Raw genomic sequence first — 20,569 nt, 5'->3', positions numbered from 1 at the left:
TTACAATACATATAGCTAATATACAATTAAATAACAGCCAATTACGTTAATTATACCTCCGTCCCCACTCCCAGCTTTAACGCTCCTACGGTGGGAGTTGAGAATCGGAGTCGAATCCGAAAAACAAGGAATCTATAGGCTTGTTCGACTTGAACCGGCGCTGCACAGACCGATCGGTTGATGACATCAAAGTACCGCGAGAGCGATTAGAGAGCAGACGGCTCCTTATGCTTTTGAATAGCTCTCGCGGTACTTTGATGTCATCAACCGATCGGTCTGTGCAGCGCCGGTTCAAGTCGAACAAGCCTAAACACTCCGCCTCATCCCGTCCGCATTCTGCAGGAGGCACGGGAAAACAGGGACAGATCATTCTGATAAACAGAGGGGTTTAGTTTCTACGTATCACTGTTTTTATCCATATTCACTCTTTTTTAGACTCTAAACAGACTTTTTAATAATTTAAGTATATTTATTTGTATAACCAAATAATAACTAAAGTGTATGTTTCTACAAATGAAGCTTATACCTAGCGCAACCAAATTAAATTCCTCCCTTTCCCGAAGTGCGCCTTGAACTCTACCGTCCTGCTGCCATGTTGGATTGAAGGATCGTTTTGCTTTGGGACTGAGTTCGGGATGAAAGTTTATATTATGCAGTCTGTCAAAAGTGGAAGAATTAAAGAATAAATAACCCGCAGGAGTTAACGAGTCGCATCTGCACCGCCAGCGCATTGAGGCCAACACCGCATCGGATCTACTTGTTAGCGGAATTCCTTACGGGATGAACCGAGCGCAGGCCATGTTGATCTGTGATTGCACATAAAATAATCTAATACGAGACAAACGCTCGAGTTCATCCGCCTCATCCTTCAACATGAGCGGCCACCCGCCCCAGAGGAGGGTGGCAAATGTGGGCTCTCTGCTTCTGACCCCGCAGGAGAACGACTGTCTGTTCAACTACCTGGGCAGGAAATGCATCGTAAGTTGTGTTTTACTCTCTCACGGCCGATCCGTAGTACTTTAACAGCAAATGCAAATCATCATGCTTTTAAAATATCCCGAGATGAGATGCAAACGAAAGGCTGTAAGTTCTGGCAAGGGCAGTTGTCTTTTAACGCGCTTGTGATGTCCATAGGGCGCATTGGGATCCTGACTGTCAAGGGTATGAGACTCTTGTGAGTGAAATTAGATGTTGTATACGATATTAGTATGATTGAGAATTTGTAATAATACATTGTGATATCAGAGTAGATTGTAATAGGCCTTTTGCTTAAGTAAAGCAGTAAATCGTCGAAAAACCTAGTGAGCTGCCTACGTAGACAGCATCATAGTGTATTCTGAGTCAGCTAAATGATGCAAATGATGCACGTGCCTGTGATGCTCAAATGTGCTGTTTATGGTGGTAGCTTACCAGTCACAGTTTTGTAGACTACTGTCTCAGATGACCCGTAAACTCCACCAAATGTGTCTATCTATCTATCTATCTATCTATCTATCTATCTATCTATCTATCTATCTATCTATCTATCTATCTATCTATCTATCTATCTATCTATCTATCTATCACTGGGTTTAGTTGCAATACAAATAACAGCAAGACTCTTTTTTGCCATGTTCAGTCTCAAGTAGCATAGTTATTAATTTCTTCTCCAAGTTTAATGATATTCAGTGATGATACCTCACTATCATCAACTACTTCATCAATTTGCAAACAAAGAAAAGTTTTTTGTTTGTAATTTCAGCTTTTAGCTTTAAATTATTGAAAGTGGAGATATTTAGTCTAGTCAGTCTAGTTTTTGTTCTATGTCCTACTTGAGGACCCGCAGTTACAGTGTTCCCAAGAAGTAGCCTATTTGGACACTTAAAGGGATAGTTCACCTAAACATGAAAATGTCAATATTTACACACCCTCAAGTTGTTCCAACCACCTTTGAGTGTCTTTCTTCTGTTGAACACAAAAGAAGATATTTAGAAGAATATTGGTAATCAATTAAACATTTAACGGTAGCCATTGACTTACAGAAAAAAAATAGCTAGCCAAAGTCAATGGCTTTTTGGGTGAACTGTCCCTTTAAGCCACACTTACTAGAGTTTGTTTATTTTTATTTGCATTGTATAACAAAATATCAAACACACTTTTTGATAAAAACATTTTGCAAAGAGAAGTTTCAAGAGTGATAAAACCTTACATGTACTGATTTTCTTTCTGATTATCAAATGTTAGTAGAATATGTTTATAGTTAATGTGATGAACTAGGCTACACTTAAAAGGAAAGGTTCTATATAAAACCGTAAAGAGTTCTGTCAGGCACTTCATATGTAGAACCGTTTAGGGGTTCCAAATCAATCATGGGATCATTTTAGGGCTGCAACTAACGATTATTTTGATAATCGATTAATCGGACGATTATTTTTTCGATTAATCGATTAATCGGATAGAAATTAAATTAGATTTTTTTTTTATTATAACTAAATAAAACCATAAATCAGGGTATTTATGTGTAAAAGTGTACTTTAAAAAGTGCAAAAGCCACACATTGAGTTTTACTAATATCAATATTTGCATTGTTTTTAATGATAATTGCTGATGGCAAGTTGACAAACATGATTATTGTTAAAAAAATGATATCCAACATATTATGTTTTAACACAATTTTTGTTAAAACAAATTTACACAGACATGTTGTTCAGATGTGAATATCTGAACTAAAAACAAACTAAAAACATCTAAAATATATAATTCATTTAATTTTTATTTAAAATTAATTATATATAAGGAATATAAGGATAAAGAATATAATATATATTATATATATAATATATAAAAGAATATAATATAAGGATAAATTGATTAAATAAATATAGAAAGACTGAAAACAATTGTGTGAACGTAGAGCCGCAGTAGATCGCGTTTGAAAAACAATTAAAACTTAGTAGACAAATGCTATAAAAAGAGAACGGAATGGAGGTAACGTTACCCAGCAAGCTAACAGGCTTGAGTAAAGGACAGGAGAAATTATGCATTAGTGCACAAGCATTCGCTGAAAACCACTGAGTACAGTGACTACAATATTTTACTGCTGCTGTTATTAACTGCCTTTGTATTTAATGCTTCACTTTGTAAACACCGTTTTAATTTAACCTATTTCTGCGGTAGCGCTATTTTAATCCATCACTTACGTTGCGAGCGAACTGATTGCACAACCTGATGCTCGAGACAAAATACAGACATCCCGGAAGTCCCGGGAGTCTCCCGCATATTGATTGCGGCTCCCTGATGCCCGCGAATTAGTTCAAACTAATGCTCGAAAATCTAGAGCGCGCAAGCAAGAGCGCGCATGCGAGACAGAAGAGACTGCTCCAAAACGTGTAGCGCGCGCGCTCGGCAGAGAGCCTGAGGGAGAGAGACCTTGCGTGTGTGTGCGTACCAGTAAACGCTCCCCGTGACGTAAGCAGACCAACTAATCGATAATGACATTCGTTGACAACGATTTTCATAATCGATTATAATCGATTTTATCGATTAGTTGTTGCAGCCCTAGATCATTTTATGGATTTTGTGTAATTCATATTTTAATTTTGATAAAATTTTATGTAGAGATGTATCACAATTTTGGATGCATGGCATTTTCGGTTTTTGGACACAAGAAAAAAACGGCTGAAAATGTGTCGCCCCACTCCTCACTGTATGTCCAATTTTAATGTGTTACTTTCAATAAAGTGTGGTTATTTTATTTTATTGGCTTTTATTTTTTTAAATTCAGTATCATTTAAATTCAGTAGAATTTCATAAAAAAATTATTAATACAATTATACAAAAGAAGCTAATTTAAATAAGAAATAAATAATTTTTAAAAAACATTTTCCTTTTCAGCCAAGTGCATCCAGAATTTTTATTTCGGTGCATCACTGCATCCCTAATTTGAATAATTAAGCAGCTCTCGAATAGGGGTGGGTATCGTTTAAATTTTAGCGATTCTAATTCTGGTAATCAATTCAGATTCTTAGCGATTCCCATTTTCGATTCCCATGTGGTTTTTAACTATCTGTTTCGAGTCGTTTTCAAATATAGCATTTCTGGAAATCCAGAAAATATTCAGTCTGACTGCTCTGATGGGAATTTCGCGTGGTTTGTGACTTTCTCACGCCACATAAAATGGAAACATCAGATGTTGTTATATGAAAGTTTCTGCAGAAACAAGGTTGTGTTGTTGCCAAGAGCCGAACTGGCTGAAAACGACAACATAACAGAGACCTGTTATAAAACCGGCCAATTTTCTAACTAATATACATTTCAAACATTATTAAAACAATACAGTCAGTAATACAATAAGAACAAAAAGCCTCTTTTGTTTGTTTGATTAACATTAATGACACAGACTGCAGCAGGTTTATTAGGCTGCTGTCATCGTATCTCAACTCACGATACGATATTATTGCGATACTCCCAAGACATATGATAAAAGGTTAACAAAAAATGTCCTGTTGATTAAAATGCAAAATTTGATATTACATTGTGTGTGTAAGCGAACGAATAGGCTTGGACTTGGTGCTGGCAACCCAATACACAGGACAATGGTGACACCAGAAAAAAAATTATGATTCTGAAGCTGAAAATACTAAGGCTGAGCAATTTTATCGATTCTGCGATATAAATCGATATTTTTTTCCCAAGAAAGTATCGATTTTTAAGCCGCGAGTATCGATACACAAGTCCCATTCAAATCCCCCGTGTTTACCCCCATTCACTTTAAAGCTTGGACGTTTTCGGTTCTGCTGTCGGTACTGGAGAAAATACACGTAGGCTACTATTTATTATTGATATAAAGACGTAATCTTGAACATGTTTATCTCGCCAGCCAGTTCTATATATAATAATATTAAACCATTTGTCTGTGATGCAATTTTGCTATTCGCAGTCCAGAAGAGAGAGAGCGATGTCTCACGCGGAGCCACAGCGCGCACAACACCACAGCCCTGCTCAATGACTGACAATGAGGACAGAACTAAACATTCAAACGTGGTTACCCTTTAGATATGGGATAATATTCTAATTCTATTTTAGATTTCGGCTTTCAGACATTATAAAAAGAAGATATTTGAGATGAAACCAAACTAACTGCATTGTCTAGAGCAACTTCCTTCCCTTCACAGCGATGTGCTGTCATTTCTTCCTAAAACCCAAACGTACCGTCAGAATCAGCACGATCGGTGATTGTTGTAAAATGCAGTCTCTACTGTTGCTAAATTGCGGACGAGTTTAATCATTAAAAGAGCTATTAAAAGCACAAACATCTGCGCAAGAGTTGTTCACAAGGCGACGCGCGCTCCGAAATGGACTGCAACGAGACAACAAAAGTATAGGCTACTTAACTTTGGACTTCATGTGCTCATCTAAACTATCAAATATACATAATAATATAAAAATGACCAGCTCTGAGATTCAATGAAACACAGTTTATTCACTTAAACAGTTTATGTCTTAAATGGACGTAAATAGTTAGGAGAAAATGATGGTGCATCAGTCACCTATTAGATCTGCACTCGGTCTTAAAGGGGCAGCGTCTAATAAACCTGCTGACGATTGAACCATTAATGTGAATCAAACAACAAAAGGCACTCACAGCTCTTGAATGAATAACTTAAACTTGTTCAGTCAGAGACATATATTGTGTAAATCAAGTTTTTAGTTTTCAGTTCAAATAATTCAATCCAAGTAAATGGAACACTCACAAGATGTCACCAAAATCACTCTGTCCCATTTAAATCTTTCAGAAAATGATGTAAGTGTATCGAATTATATCGTATCGTATCGTTGGCTGAATATCGTGATAGATATCGTATCGTGAGCTGAATAACGTGTATCGTATCGTATCGTGAGATTAGTGTATCGCCACAGCCCTAGAAAATACAGAATTATTTTAGACAAATATGCTTGCGGTCTGTCACTGACTAGATATGTTTAAAATAATGTAGGCATTATCAAGACCCAAAAATATTCACCAATTACATTATATTATACATTATATTCAACATTATATATAGTAGTTTAATGTAGTACTGACACTAAAACTCTTTATTTTTATTTTGGGTGAACTGTACACAATACTGTCACTACCCACGATGCATGTTGCATTTTTTTATTGTGATATATTGTGACACAATATATTGTTACACCCCTAATATCTTGACAATTTACAGTGTATTTGTCCGTTCAAGTGCAAGAAGCCGCGAAAGAGAACGTAATTCAGTATTTGCGTACTATCTGAGAGCCGGCCTTTTGTGCGCACGCTCTGGATGTGCCTAGCACAGAAAATGGCGTGTGAGTGCCGAATTGAGTTCTCTTTTGCGTCGTCTTATGCTTGAATGGTTTAAAACCACATTAAAATGCGCACACAGTGAACACATTTTAATTTTATAAAAATTATCTGATTCCTGACCTTAAGTATCTGATATGGAATCGATTTTCGATTCCCAACCTTACTCGTAAACATACTTGATCACTGGAAAAAATAATAATAATCCGTTAAAAATGAAAGTAGTAAGACATTTATCCTTGTTTAGAACCTTTTTGGCTTAAACGGTTCTTGTATATTGAGTCAAGAACCCTAGGGGTTCTATATTGAACCTTTTTTTCCCTAAGAGTACCTGTGGTTATTCTGTGTGAGCTTGAAAAACTAGAAATCACCTTGAAAAAATTTAGTTTAAAATCATTGCTCAGTACATGGCTTAAAACCGATAGCCAAGTGGTTAAATATCCAAAAGTGCCCAAATACCATACAGTGTATGCTTTGAGTGAAAAAATGTACCCTGTTGCTCTTGTTAGAAATTTCCTGTCCCTTGCCCTACAAGGAAGCATTTTTTAGTAATGTTTCTGTATTTTTCCAAAATTCCTCTTGCAGCAGAGAGACAAGTCACGTTTTAAGCACGTCACAAATTTGGCACTTAGGATACGCTTACATGACGACAATGCACTAAAAACAGAAACGTTTTTCCGTTGCGTTTTTCGCATGTCGACGACAACGATGTCATGATGATCCCTATTCACAGGGATCTGCGAAAACATCTAAAAACACTATTATCATGCCAAGCCAGTAGTTGGCGACGTCACTTTGCAAAGAAACACTATGCTCGTATAGACTTAACATGTAATGCGCATGACGTCACCGTTTTCACAAAGTTTACCCAGAGATGATAAGGGTATCGTTCTCAACTTGCACTTTGAAACCTGTTTTCAGGCCCCCAAAAGCGCCATTGTCGTGTAAATGAATGGCTAAAACGCTTAAGCTTTCTGTTTTCAGTTGAAAACGATGTCTTGTAAACGGCTCTTTAGTAGAGTTTGGATATATCAACAAGATGGTCTTTTTGATAGTAATATGTGACCAGTCACGGAAACTAGGGACACAAGTCGGTTCTGGGGCATTTTGAGTTATTCATAGATTCTGAGAGTGTAATATCCAAGCTTTCCAACGATGTGTAACATGTGGAAATCTGATAATATTTGGAGAAGTTGTGGCCATTTTAAAGTAGGCACTTAAAAAAGCTCAAAGAGGAGAAAACGAGCTCTAAAAGATTGTGCAGTTCTCACCTGTCTCTGCTGCTGGGGGTGACAATAGGGCTCATTTACATCTCATTTAGATAAGCCATACCCCCTGTAAAGCTCCTCCATGTGCTTTACAGCTTTTTTTACACTTTGAATGAGTGCACTTCTGCCGCACTAGGCGAAAAACAATTGTGCTGCCCCTCTATTTGCAACGTACCAGCAACAACACACAAAGACCAATAATGCCATATAGCCTGCATATAACGCGAAACCAGCAACAACACATAAAGACCAATATGCCATATACATATAACGCAAAACCAGCAACAACACACAAATACCAATATGCCATATAGCCTGCATATAACGCAAAACCAGCAACAACACACAAAGGCCAATATGCCATATTGATACAGTATAACGCAAAACCAGCAACAACACACAAAGACCAATATGCCATATACATATAACGCAAAACCAACAACAACAAACAAAGACCAATAAGCCATAGGCCTACATATAGCGCAAATAGTACGCAACGCTCGTGTGCCCAAAATGTCAACAATATTAAAGTTTATGTAGGAGGCAAATGCCTGCTGGCATTTTTCTTTAAGCAGTCATTTCTGCAATTTTCCAAATAATCACATTTCACCTCCTCAAATTACTGTTGCAAATCTCTTTACACCACTTTCTTATGTGCGTATACACACACAAATGAAATGTCCGCAAGCACATTATATCATCAGCAGGTTCAGCATCTTAAATAACGACTAAAGAGCAAATGAAGCTTAACTTACATTTCAGAAACACGCACGGCAGGCCTTCATCGCAGCAGCAAAGGTCTTAACTGCATCCTCTATTTCGATTCTCCGTCACATATGAAACAGCCAGCCACCGCTGTCAGCGAGCCGAGCCGCCGTATTGAAGCACTGAGGGCGAGCGCGCTGCGCCCATACCTCCGGTTCAGTTTCCCGAGCCCACGAAGTGCGGCGAAAACATTTTCGGTGTAACTGCCAGACGGTTCATCTCGTCTGCGACAATCTTTGTGGCATCCATCTTCATTGAATTTTGATATCAGAGAGAGCTGGCCAGAGCACAGCATAATAAGTAGCCATGTGGTTGACTTGGAGGGCGGGGGCAAAAGCGCCGGGTTATTCAGTATGGAAGTACACACAGACAATGACACGCCACGCCCCTACTGCATGCTAGAATCTTCGAAAACAAGCCGATTTCAACCTCAAAATGTTAGCTTTTAAATATACCAATACTGCTATCTCAAACATGGAGAGGCTTCTTCGTGATTTCAATTAACAGATTCTCCAAAAAATTGAAAATCACCAATTTTGAAAAAAAACTCTTCTTTCTCATTTTGCTCGAAAGTTGTGCTGCCGACTTGTGTCCCTGGTTTCTGTGACGGGTCACATATGCTTGGATTGCTCAAAGAAAAGGTGATTTTGCCTAATTAAATTGGGTTAAAATTGTTTCTAAAATTAGAGTCTTCGTACTGTAGAAATGGAAATTAGCTTTGGCAAAGAAACAAGTGTTTCTTTTACGTATTTCTCATGAAATCTGATTCACAAATATGGCATTCTTTCCCATAAGACCTACTTAAGTTGCTCGTCCATGTCTAGGTGGAAGCGAAGAGTGTCCGTAAGCGAACAGTGTCAATCCAGGAAAGGCAGCCAAGAGCCAGGCCATAAAGTGGGCTTTCACAGGGAATGACTAAATATGAGACACGTTGTTTGGGGCCAAGATCCAGCAGTCATGGGTTCATTCATCACTGTGTCCCGAACCGGCACCGAAAACCAAGGGCAGAGGGTGGATGGTGTCCAAATCGCACAATAGTGAGAGAAGGAAAAAGATAGGGGTTGGGGGTGGGTTGTGCGTGATCAGCAGTCTTTGAGGACAGGAAGTGAACTGATCTGCCTCCTTTCCATGGAGATTTGAGCTTTAATGAATGGGGATGCTGAGCCAGTACTGATCCAGAATCAGGTTTCCAAGCAGACCAAACCAAATTCTGACATAAAGACGCTGATCCCTGTGAAAGTAGGGGAAACATGTCTTAAATACGTATTTATGTTCTCTGCAAAGACTTTTGCGCACAGGAATGCCGTTAACATGGAAAAGCCTGGCGTATATCCATCATTCCCCCCTGTTCAGTGTTATTGCGTGCGATTAAACCCAGCTGATCGATCAAGCATATAGGATTGCATATCAGTATGAACGTGTCTGGTGGATTTGAATGCAAAAAACGTTCATTGTTCATGTCATATGGAAACTCGACTCTTTCTTGGACTTGATGAACTCTGAATACGGTAGGATGTCTTTGAATCACTCGGCCCACCGAGACAGAATGAGTGCTGGAATTTAAACGCTGAATGCTCAATTCCGAGCATGATGGAGCAGTTTTTCACCAGAAGAAATGAAGGGAAGTCTTGTTTCATCAATGCTGCCATTATTGACGTGACAGGATCACAATGAGTCGACTGGTTACCCAGCATTCTCTTTTTCTGCCGGTCTCTCAATAAATGTAATTGTACATTTACAGTTATTTGTTTATTTATGAAATATTTGCATATGCTGTTGTTACTGCTCGATGTTTCAGACTGAATGATTTAATGGAATAAACAATTGACCGTTCGCAAAACCCCACCCTCAAACGGTCCTCGTCCAATCATAGCTTAGCAACTGTAACTAAGGAGAAGGACCTCCGTCAAACATTGCGATTTCAGCAAGATGGTGAAACGATGCGCCTATGGCACCTGCGAGTCTGACATCAGGTACCCCAAAAGTTTAGAGGGAGGGGTTTTTTCGCATTTCCAAAACCCAAGACCCAAGCGGAAAGATGCCGACAGTGGATCAAGCAGTGTGGGAGACCTCACCCACAGCTAAATGCCTCGAAGATTTACAAGCATACATATGTCTGCTCTAAGGTAAGTAAAGCTAGCGATTTAAAGGGATACTTCAGCTCTGGGAACATGAATGTGTATTTAATAGTGATCATTTATATAGTAGAAATGTGAAATTATTTTTTAAATTGAAGCATTCTAGACTGAGAAAAGGCAGAAAATGTATTTTTTACTCATGTGGCTGAAAGACAACAACTCCCAGAATGCACTTGCTTTGCTGCCCTTACGAGGCCAGGCCACTCCCAAACCACGCCTACCGGTTACAGGCGGCAGTATCCGAAAAATTTCTCCACACATTCTCTAGGCTAATACATACTCTAGTAACAGTAAAGGTTTAAAGGTTTATAAAAAGAACCACAACCGATGGGAGTTATAACTTTTATATTAACTTAAAATTAATATTAACACTTTTACACTCAAAGCTCTTCCAGAGCTTCGGCTGTTTCCTTATATTCATTCACAGTATTGTCAGTCAGGAGCTGGATATTTCCGTCTGATGTCCTGGACAACACAGGTGGGCAAAACGAGACGATAGTCTTTACCAAGTCGCTCGCCTTGCTGGAACCATTCCATAAAGTGACGATAGGCTGTTAGGCGATATTGTCTACAAAACAGTAAGCACAACGTTAGCAATGCGAACTATTTGCACACAGTATACTATCATAGATGTAAATATAACAACAATAGCTCAGCTGACTAACGTTACGAGGGAAGAACATTGTGATAATGCCGGGTGTCCAAACTCTGTACATTACGTCTTGGTAAAAAAAAGAAAAACAAACCAAATAACGTTACTCACTTTACACTAAGCCGTCCGTTTGTCCCTGCGGGCTTTGGCTGGTGTTTCCAATTTATCTCGTCCAGAAGAAAATGGGATCGTTGAAATTCGCGACAGCAATAGGACTCTCTATCTGTTTCCATAGGCGCACAGCGTGAGCACTGACAGCTCCAGTCCGCCCCAGCTGGAGTCTGGCCGGGCTCGAGTCAGGTCTTGCTCCCCTGCTGCAGCAGCTGCTCCGGCCGCATCTTGTTCCTCCATCTCCCGCAACTGTTCATCGCTGTATTGCGGCTCGTACAGGTAGCCGCGAGCATCAGATTCGCGCAACTGATCTTCGAAATCCCCTTCTGTCATTTCAACTTCTAAACTAACGTTACCTTCCGCTATCGTGATTAGCCCACTATACAAACTTTATACACAGAGCAAGAGCCTGTTAGCTTAGCTTCTACAGAAAGATGGCTGACAATATCTTACTTTCTGTGAGTGAGATCCCGCCCCATATGGGCGTAGTGAAAACATGCGGAACTAGCTACTAGTACTGGCTGTAGTTTTAAGCCTCTGGCCCAAAAATCCTCCGATGACGCAAAATGACGATTTTTGCGTCATCGGAGGATTTTTTCCAGACTAAAAATACATAAATCTCTCATATCAGGGGGAAATGAGGGGGGGAAGCAAGGTAATTCGAAAATACTACTGGTTTTCTACTAATACAAATCTTAATGCTAAATCCTGAAGTAACCCTTTAACTTAGCATATAAATGATCAACTAAGTACTAATAAGTAGTTAACAGTTGTGGTTCTGTATAGCATTATTATCGAAAGTAGTAAAGTTAGAACATTAGGATACTTTATTATTCCATAGGAAATTTAGGCAGCCTGTAAGGTAGCTGTTAGCCTGTCAAACACATATTGCTATCGACATAGATAATTTAGCAAGAGGTTGACGGTCACTGGAGGCTATAAAATCTGTAAAACTGAATTTAACAGTTGTGGTTCCATCTAGCATTGTTACCGAAAGCAGTGCATAACATTTAACCAACAAATCAAAGCATTGGCATCTGTAAAGTCATAACATACTACGCTAACTGACAAGCGCTAATAGGTTGCTATCCATACCGAGATAGCAAGGGGTTGACGGCGTTTTGCTCCCCGGTGGTGGTTGCCAGTGTATTGGCAACTTCTAGCTATCTGGCATAGGCTACTTACCCGGCAGTGCAGGAACATGACTGGTCCACAAGGCTGTGTTGGTTGCATTGCAAGAACAGGTAGTGAGGTTTCTCATTCTTGGACTGAGACCATAACACCTCTGCCTCGATTGTTGTCATATTCCCGTCTTTGCTTATTTTGACATTTTGGACATATCCCTCCACTGCATATTGCAGCCCTTTCTGTCGTGCCCTGGAGGATATGTCTGCCGCATTGCTCCTAAACCAATCACTTATATTCAACTCAGCCATGGCTATGTGTCTGGTTCTCAATTGTTTGACAGGCGTAGTAACAGTAACTAGGGGGCGTGGCTTTTAAGAACGGTCAATTGATTATTAAGAGTTATGTCACAACAATACACTTTGAACAGACTGATTAACTGATTGTTTATTCTTTGGTTAAACAAGTTGCTTTTGATAATTGAGTAGAGAAATAATCAGCAGATTAATTGATTGAAAGTCAAAGATTATGAAATGTCTGATCAATTTTGACTTTTGTATAGTTTATTTTGTGAAGTATTTTACTTTGATACTTGTCTGATTAATCTTACTTTTGAGAACCTTATTTCATAAATTGATTATCAGTTTATAATAAATTAATCGTAGTACTTTCAGAAAATATTTGTTTAGTTGATCCAGTTACTTTTTATAATTAGTGTAATAACTTATTTCAGTTAATCAGATTACTTTTGATAATTGATTAATTAGAATCAGCAGATTAACAAAATAAATTGTTTGATAAATTTTGCCTTTATAATCTGTTCATTATTTTTAATCTGATTGTTACTTTTGAGAACCTATCAATCAGTTTATTATTTCTTAATCCAATCCAATTAAATTAATCCAACCGGATTAATCCAATTAAATTTCTTTAAATTTATTTTTGATTAGTTAATCTGTTTATTTCTTCAGTTGATTAATTCCAATTAAATTACTTTAATCCTGTTAATTACTTTTAATATTTAGTTAATTTCAGTTAATTGATCATATTACTTTTGATCATTGATTTAATCTGTTTATTATTTTTTCTGTTAGTTGATTTTAGTACTTTCGATTATTGAATATGTAGATTATTTATTTGATGTGTTGTTGCAGTGCAGACAGGAAGGTTTCTTAATTTGTACGTCCATATTGATCAGAGATTTAATTCAGATGTTTTTAGGTTTTGTTCAATGATCTGTGGTGGTGTTGCACTCTTTCATCAGAAATGTTGTTCCCATCTAAAGTGTAAGTTAAAGTGCAGGACAAGGTTTTTGTTTTTTGGGTCTTTATAATTTCTCAGCATATGCCTGTATGTGTGTTACTTTTTCATGGAAAATATTTCATCTTCTGTGAGATCTTGGCTGTCCTCCTTATGACAGTATTGCCAAGATTCTGGCCTATTTTTCTCTTTGGTAAATTAACCCAAACCCATGTCCTGAAAAAGGGTGTTTGAAGTGCTGCTTTGGGTCATGTGTATGGAACGCAGACACTGAGAGAGAAAGAGTCCCTGTTGAGAGAGAATAAAATGCCCCATCAAGTGTGTCTCCGAGTACTTGACTGCAGTTTAAATTACAGCAGTACTTGATATCTGCAGTGGCGAGTGTGTGCAGCAAAGAACATCATGCAGTATTCATACACTGATTTCTGTGCACATTTTTTGTTGTTGTACAATTTCACTAGAATATGAACATAGGCTATTTTTGGTTTGTTTAATTTGGGTCTAGTATACATGCATACATTCATTTATGAATGATTGAAAAACTTTAGAATTGGAGAACCTATGTTTTATGGATTAGTTGAGAAGTTACATAATATTTCTATGTATTTATTTATAATAAGTATGCTTTTATAGCAATTAAAACATTGAAAATGTGTAATTGCTTTAATATCTTCATGTAAATCAACAATAGCCCCCTAGTATGAAAATCTTTGTTATATATATATGTTGTATGTCAATGTATACACAAATGTTTGTACAAACTTTTTGTTGATAATAAAATATTAAAAAAATAAATAAATAAAAATAAGTATGCTTTTATGCTTTTTGTGTGTGCTTTAGTGCTTTTTTTAAAGACGTATTTAACTTATTTTTAGGATGCTTCTAAAGTAATTGTTTAGTTTTACTAATTATGCAATTATTTACTCGTGTCATTACAAAACAAAAGACAATTGTTTGTTTTTAGTACTTTTTTACAATGAATATTGTCTTTTGATAGCAATAAAAAAACAACAACTAATAAATACATTTTATTTTCACCATAAATACATCCTTTGATGTTGATATTGCGATAAATAAAATAACAAATACAAACAATTAAATAAACAAATCTTCTTAATGTTTTACCATTAATAACGTCGACTTTATTTATTGCTATATCTGAATGAATCAAAGGAACAAACTAATAATACATTTCTGTATTCCAAAGCAATTTAGAATTTACAAATATCCAGCCACATTACTTCCTTCTCACTCACTCCCTCCCTTCCTTCCTTCCTTCCTTCTTTCCTTCCTTCTCACTCACTCCCTCCCTTCCTTCCTTCCTTCCTTCCTTCTTTCCTTCCTTCCTTCCTTCTCATTCCCTCCTCCCTTCCTTCCTTCCTTCTCATTCCCTCCTCCCTTCCTTCCTTCCTCCCTTCCTTCTTTCCTTCTTTCCTTCCTTCTTTCCTTCCTTCCTTCCTTCTCATTCCCTCCTCCCTTCCCTCCTCCCTTCCTTCCTTCCTCCCTTCCTTCTCATTCCCTCCTCCCTTCCTTCCTTCCTTCTCATTCCCTCCTCCCTTCCCTCCTCCCTTCCTTCCTTCCTCCCTTCCTTCTTTCCTTCCTTCCTTCCTTCTCATTCCCTCCTCCCTTCCCTCCTCCCTTCCTTCCTCCCTTCCTTCTTTCCTTCCTTCCTTCCTTCTCATTCCCTCCTCCCTTCCCTCCTCCCTTCCTTCCTTCCTCCCTTCCTTCTTTCCTTCCTTCCTTCCTTCTCATTCCCTCCTCCCTTCCCTCCTCCCTTCCTCCCTTCCTTCTTTCCTTCCTTCCTTCCTTCTCATTCCCTCCTCCCTTCCCTCCTCCCTCCCTTCCTTCCTTCCTTCCTTCTTTCCTTCCTTCCTTCCTTCTCATTCCCTCCTCCCTTCCCTCCTCCCTTCCTTCCTTCCTTCCTTCTTTCTTTCCTTCCTTCCTTCCTTCTCATTCCCTCCTCCCTTCCCTCCTCCCTTCCTTCCTTCCTCCCTTCCTTCTCATTCCCTCCTCCCTTCCTTCCTTCCTTCCTTCCTTCTTTCCTTCCTTCCTTCCTTCTCATTCCCTCCTCCCTTCCCTCCTCCCTTCCTTCCTTCCTTCCTTCTTTCCTTCCTTCCTTCCTTCTCATTCCCTCCTCCCTTCCCTCCTCCCTTCCTTCCTTCCTCCCTTCCTTCTTTCCTTCCTTCCTTCCTTCTCATTCCCTCCTCCCTTCCCTCCTCCCTTCCTTCCTTCCTCCCTTCCTTCTTTCCTTCCTTCCTTCCTTCTCATTCCCTCCTCCCTTCCCTCCTCCCTTCCTTCCTTCCTCCCTTCCTTCTTTCCTTCCTTCCTTCCTTCTCATTCCCTCCTCCCTTCCCTCCTCCCTTCCTTCCTTCCTTCCTCCCTTCTTTCCTTCCTTCCTTCCTTCTCATTCCCTCCTCCCTTCCCTCCTCCCTTCCTTCCTTCCTCCCTTCCTTCTCATTCCCTCCTCCCTTCCTTCCTTCCTTCTCATTCCCTCCTCCCTTCCCTCCTCCCTTCCTTCCTTCCTCCCTTCCTTCTCATTCCCTCCTCCCTTCCTTCCTTCCTTCTCATTCCCTCCTCCCTTCCCTCCTCCCTTCCTTCATTCTCATTCCCTCCTCCCTTCCCTCCTCCCTTCCTTCTCATTCCCTCCTCCCTTCCTTCCTTCCTTCTCATTCCCTCCTCCCTTCCTTCCTCCCTTCCTTCTCATTCCCTCCTCCCTTCCTTCCTTCCTTCTCATTCCCTCCTCCCTTCCCTCCTCCCTTCCTTCATTCTCATTCCCTCCTCCCTTCCCTCCTCCCTTCCTTCCTTCCTTCTTTCCTTCCTTCCTTCCTTCTTATTCCCTCCTCCCTTCCCTCCTCCCTTCCTTCCTTCCTTCTTTCCTTCCTTCCTTCCTTCCTTCCTTCCTTCCTTCTCATTCCCTCCTCCCTTCCCTCCTCCCCTCCTTCCTTCCTTCCTCCCTTCCTTCTCATTCCCTCCTCCCTTCCTTCCTTCCTTCCTTCTCATTCCCTCCTCCCTTCCTTCCTCCCTTCCTTCTCATTCCCTCCTCCCTTCCTTCCTTCCTTCCTTCCTTCTCATTCCCTCCTCCCTTCCTTCCTCCCTTCCTTCTCATTCCTTCCTTCCTTCCTTCCTTCTCATTCCCTCCTCCCTTCCCTCCTCCCTTCCTTCCTTCCTTCCTCCCTTCCTTCTCATTCCCTCCTCCCTTCCTTCCTTCCTTCCTCCCTCTCTTCCTTCCCTTTTTCCTTCCTTCCTTCCTTCCCTTTTTCCTTCCTTCCTTCCTTCCTTCCTTCCTTCTCATTCCCTCCTCCCTTCCTTCCTCCCTTCCTTCTCATTCCCTCCTCCCTTCCTTCCTTCCTTCCTCCCTCTCTTCCTTCCCTTTTTCCTTCCTTCCTTCCTTCCCTTTTTCCTTCCTTCCTTCCTTCCTTCCTTCCTTCCTTGAAAACCTTTAGGATTCGAGAAACTTGAATGTTTTAAGGATTACTTGAGAATTCCCATCATATTTCTATTTATTTATAAGAACATGTGTGTTTTTAGGGCTTCATATTTGTTTTTTGTTTTTTTTTGGGGGGGGGGGGGTGTCTCATAATTGTGTAGTTTTCTTTTTCACAAAGTTCGTGATTGTTCATCTTTTTGCAGACATTGTGCTCAGCAGTGGTCCAGGTGTATGGGGCAGACAGGGGCTCGTCCTGGGCCAAGAGGTGCTGTGGCGTGGCCTGTTTGGTGAAAGACAACCCTCAGAGGTCTTATTATATCCGTGTCTTTGATAACAGGGTGAGCTCTCGGAGATGATCAAATACATTGTAAAAATAACAGATCTGTGACCTATCAGTTAGTGCATGTGCTCCGACAAATTATGCAGCACAATTTCCTTGGAACTTTTTGTTGAAGGGATAGTTCACCCTAAAATGAAAAATTAAGTCATCATTTACCCACCCTGGTGTTGTTGTTATGCCATATGCCCTTCTTTCTTTTATGGACCACAAAAGAATAATAAAAAAAAAAGTTTGCTCGCTCTCATCCATAGCATCAAGCCTTTAAAAGAAGACGCAAAAGTATCACAGAACAATCCCATGCGAGACAAGTGTTTTGGGGGGTATACGATAGGGTTTGGAAAAAAACAAGCCGAAATTTAATGTATTATTAACAAAATTCTTGCCCTTGGCCGTTACTTTTCTCTGCAGGGTGAACTATCCCTTTAACCCCCTCGTTTCCCTGCATTTCACTTCCTCTTTATACTATTCCTGTTAGAATTTAAATAAAGCCAGTGCAAACAGTTGAAATTACATAGGTTTACAATATCTTGTTTCTTGCTTCTAATTTTTGCAGGATGGAAAAACAAAGTTTGAGCAGGAGCTCTACAATAATTTCAAGATCAATAATTCGAGATCATACTTCATTACCTTCGCAGGAGATGTAAGTCCTTTTTCTTTTTTCACATTGTTGACTATTAGCAAGAATGCAAACAGAGAACTAGCCAGAGAAGTTCTGTGGAAAAATGTTTGTTTGGCTAGTCGCTTCTTCTCAGTCTTTTAAAACTGCTTTTAGCATTAGTGAGAATATGATCGGTCTTTATTGGTCATATGGTGTGTTTTGCTCTTTAGTCTTGTCAGATGGGCCTCAACTTTGCCAGTGAAGAGGAAGCTAAACGATTTCGGAGTGCACTCAACGAACTGCTCAACAGACGACAGAGGAAAACCGGTAAATGTGCTGCTTTTCATTTCTTTCTTTTCATTTGAAGAGATGATAGTTCACCAAAAATGAAAATTATGCCATTATTCACATACTGTTTCAAATCCAATCAATTTTGGGTGAACTATCACACTCTTAAAAACTAACAAGCTTCACATTCAATAGCAATCAAATGTATGATTGTGAAGTGCCTAAAACATTTTTCTTTCTCCCAAATCTGTGTTTTACTTAATAGTTCACCCATAAATGAGTTATATAATAATTTACTCATTCTCATGTCATTACAGAAGTAAACTGTGGACAATTGTATATTGTTTTATTATATTTTTATGATGAATATAGACTTTGATTTTGATATAGCAATCATTGGAATGACATAAGGATGAGTTTTCATTTTTGGGTGCACTCTTCTTTCAACGTGCTCATTTAAAGAGCTCATAATTTTTTGTTAACTTGTTGTTTCCTGTTGCCGGTTGCTTATATTCAGTTCTGTTTATCTCTCCCCATCTTTCCTCCTGTTCTTCTCAGTCTGTAGTGTTGTAGTCGTAGCAAGTGTGTTGGTATCCTCTCCGTAGGGTGTGTCGTAAACCTTCACAGTGGGCCTTTTCTCCTCATATCCCTCTTGTAAACGCAGCAGGCTCTCTCTCCTCACTTCCTGGCTGGGTTCCAGTACTTCCTGCTCTGTTTTGCGTGCTGGGCTTTGAAGTGTAGGCTTCTCTTTGCACTAACTGGTTTTTAAAGAGGCCCTGGTGCCTTATACGCCTCTTATGTCTGCCTTGTCTGCCCTCTCTTTACGTTTCATGTGGTCGAATTATGAACAATGTTGGTCACAGTTTGGTTTCATTCACGTACAGTGAATTATTCAGTAATCTTCTGGTTGATAAAGGTGAAGTGTGGAAATTGTTGCTATTAGTGGCACCAAATGGAATTTGAAACATTTAATTAAGAAAAAAAAAATATATATATATATATCGTATATATACTTTTTTTTTTTTTAGAACATATTGTAAATATTTGAATATGCTATAGTAAATATTTTTGCTATGATTTTTGCAGATATGTATGGTACATTACCATAAAGAAATACTTTTATACAGCAAGAATATATTAGTTTGATCCAAAAGTGACAGTAAAGATATTTTGTTCCAAATTATTTATTTTTATTTTAAATTGCTGTTCTTTTGAATTTTTGGTCATTTTTGGTTATTAATGGTCATGATTTCCGCAAAAATATTAAGCAGCACTGTTTTCAACATTAATAATAATGAAAGTTTCTTAAAAAGCAAATCAGCATATTAGAATGATTTCTGAAGGATCATGTGACACTAAAGACTCGAGTAATGATGCTGAATATTCAGCTTTAATATAGAACAGAAAAGTTATTTTATAATAATTTCACAATATTTAAATGAAATCATGTAGTATTATTTATATTTTAGTTATTTTAATTATGTGTATAATAATAATGATAATAATAATTGTAATGTTGTTGTATTTAAAAAATAAATGTATTTTATATCTTTTTAAAAATATATAGGCTGTTGTTTGGAAATGTCACTGTTATGAGTCCTCAAAAATGTTAAATATAAATAAATATTTTCATTGTGGTTAAGTTATATATTAAATTATAAAATATTAATGAATCATTTATTTTTGAGAGCTTTTAAAAATACGAAATTGCTTAGCAACTGCCATTCAGATGAAAACACACTTCACCTTTAAGATCAAGGTTATAAGAAAATGATCCGTTTGCACATGAATGAGCCACAAATGTTGGTGCTAAAAATGATGTACTATTAAAGCTGCAGTAGGGAGTTTTGAGAAAATGTTGACTTAGCCTGAAAATTTGAACAAGCACAACTTACAGGTCCAACCCGCTTGCTCTCTGCTGCGCTACAGCCCTCCCTCCACAGCTCCTCCCCCACATCGGAGCCTGCCGTGAACGCGCAGGCTAGTAAGCAGGACCACCGATGACGGCGGATTATAAACAGTTATGGAACATTCACTAATAGGGACGAAACATCAACAATATGCTTTGACTATTGACTATGGCCTGCCCATACTTTGACTACAAACTTGGTCCTCAAATCATTATGTATTTTGCAATACATGTAACTTTATAACGTTGCACTCTTTCTATAAGTTATAAATTGATAGTAAGATAACGTTAAAGGATTAGTTCACTTTTAAAAATACTTTTGCTGATAATTTACTCACCCCCATGTCATCCAAGATGTCCATGTCTTTCTTT

At 38.7% G+C, this 20,569-nt stretch overlaps 1 protein-coding gene across 2 annotated transcripts in view; it reads left to right on the top strand.

The window, feature by feature from the left end:
* Positions 1–331: 331 nt before the first annotated feature.
* The window catches only part of wasla (WASP like actin nucleation promoting factor a), a 37,565-nt gene continuing 17,327 nt past the window's right edge, over positions 332–20,569 (top strand). The window contains exons 1-4 of one of the 2 annotated variants that reach the window (XM_077211049.1): positions 332–978; positions 17,266–17,400; positions 17,956–18,042; positions 18,231–18,327. In XM_077211049.1, coding sequence (XP_077067164.1) covers positions 874–978; positions 17,266–17,400; positions 17,956–18,042; positions 18,231–18,327 — 424 coding nt within the window. In that variant the 5' untranslated portion in view covers positions 332–873. The remainder of the gene's footprint in view (positions 979–17,265; positions 17,401–17,955; positions 18,043–18,230; positions 18,328–20,569) is intronic. The other variant, XM_077211050.1, reaches the window with a different exon arrangement.

Source organism: Siphateles boraxobius, unplaced genomic scaffold (assembly GCF_051911475.1).
Source record: "Siphateles boraxobius isolate OS27281-9 unplaced genomic scaffold, OSU_SipBor_1 65, whole genome shotgun sequence".
Lineage (NCBI taxonomy): Eukaryota > Metazoa > Chordata > Actinopteri > Cypriniformes > Leuciscidae > Siphateles > Siphateles boraxobius.
This window is presented reverse-complemented; position numbering and strand designations above follow the sequence as displayed.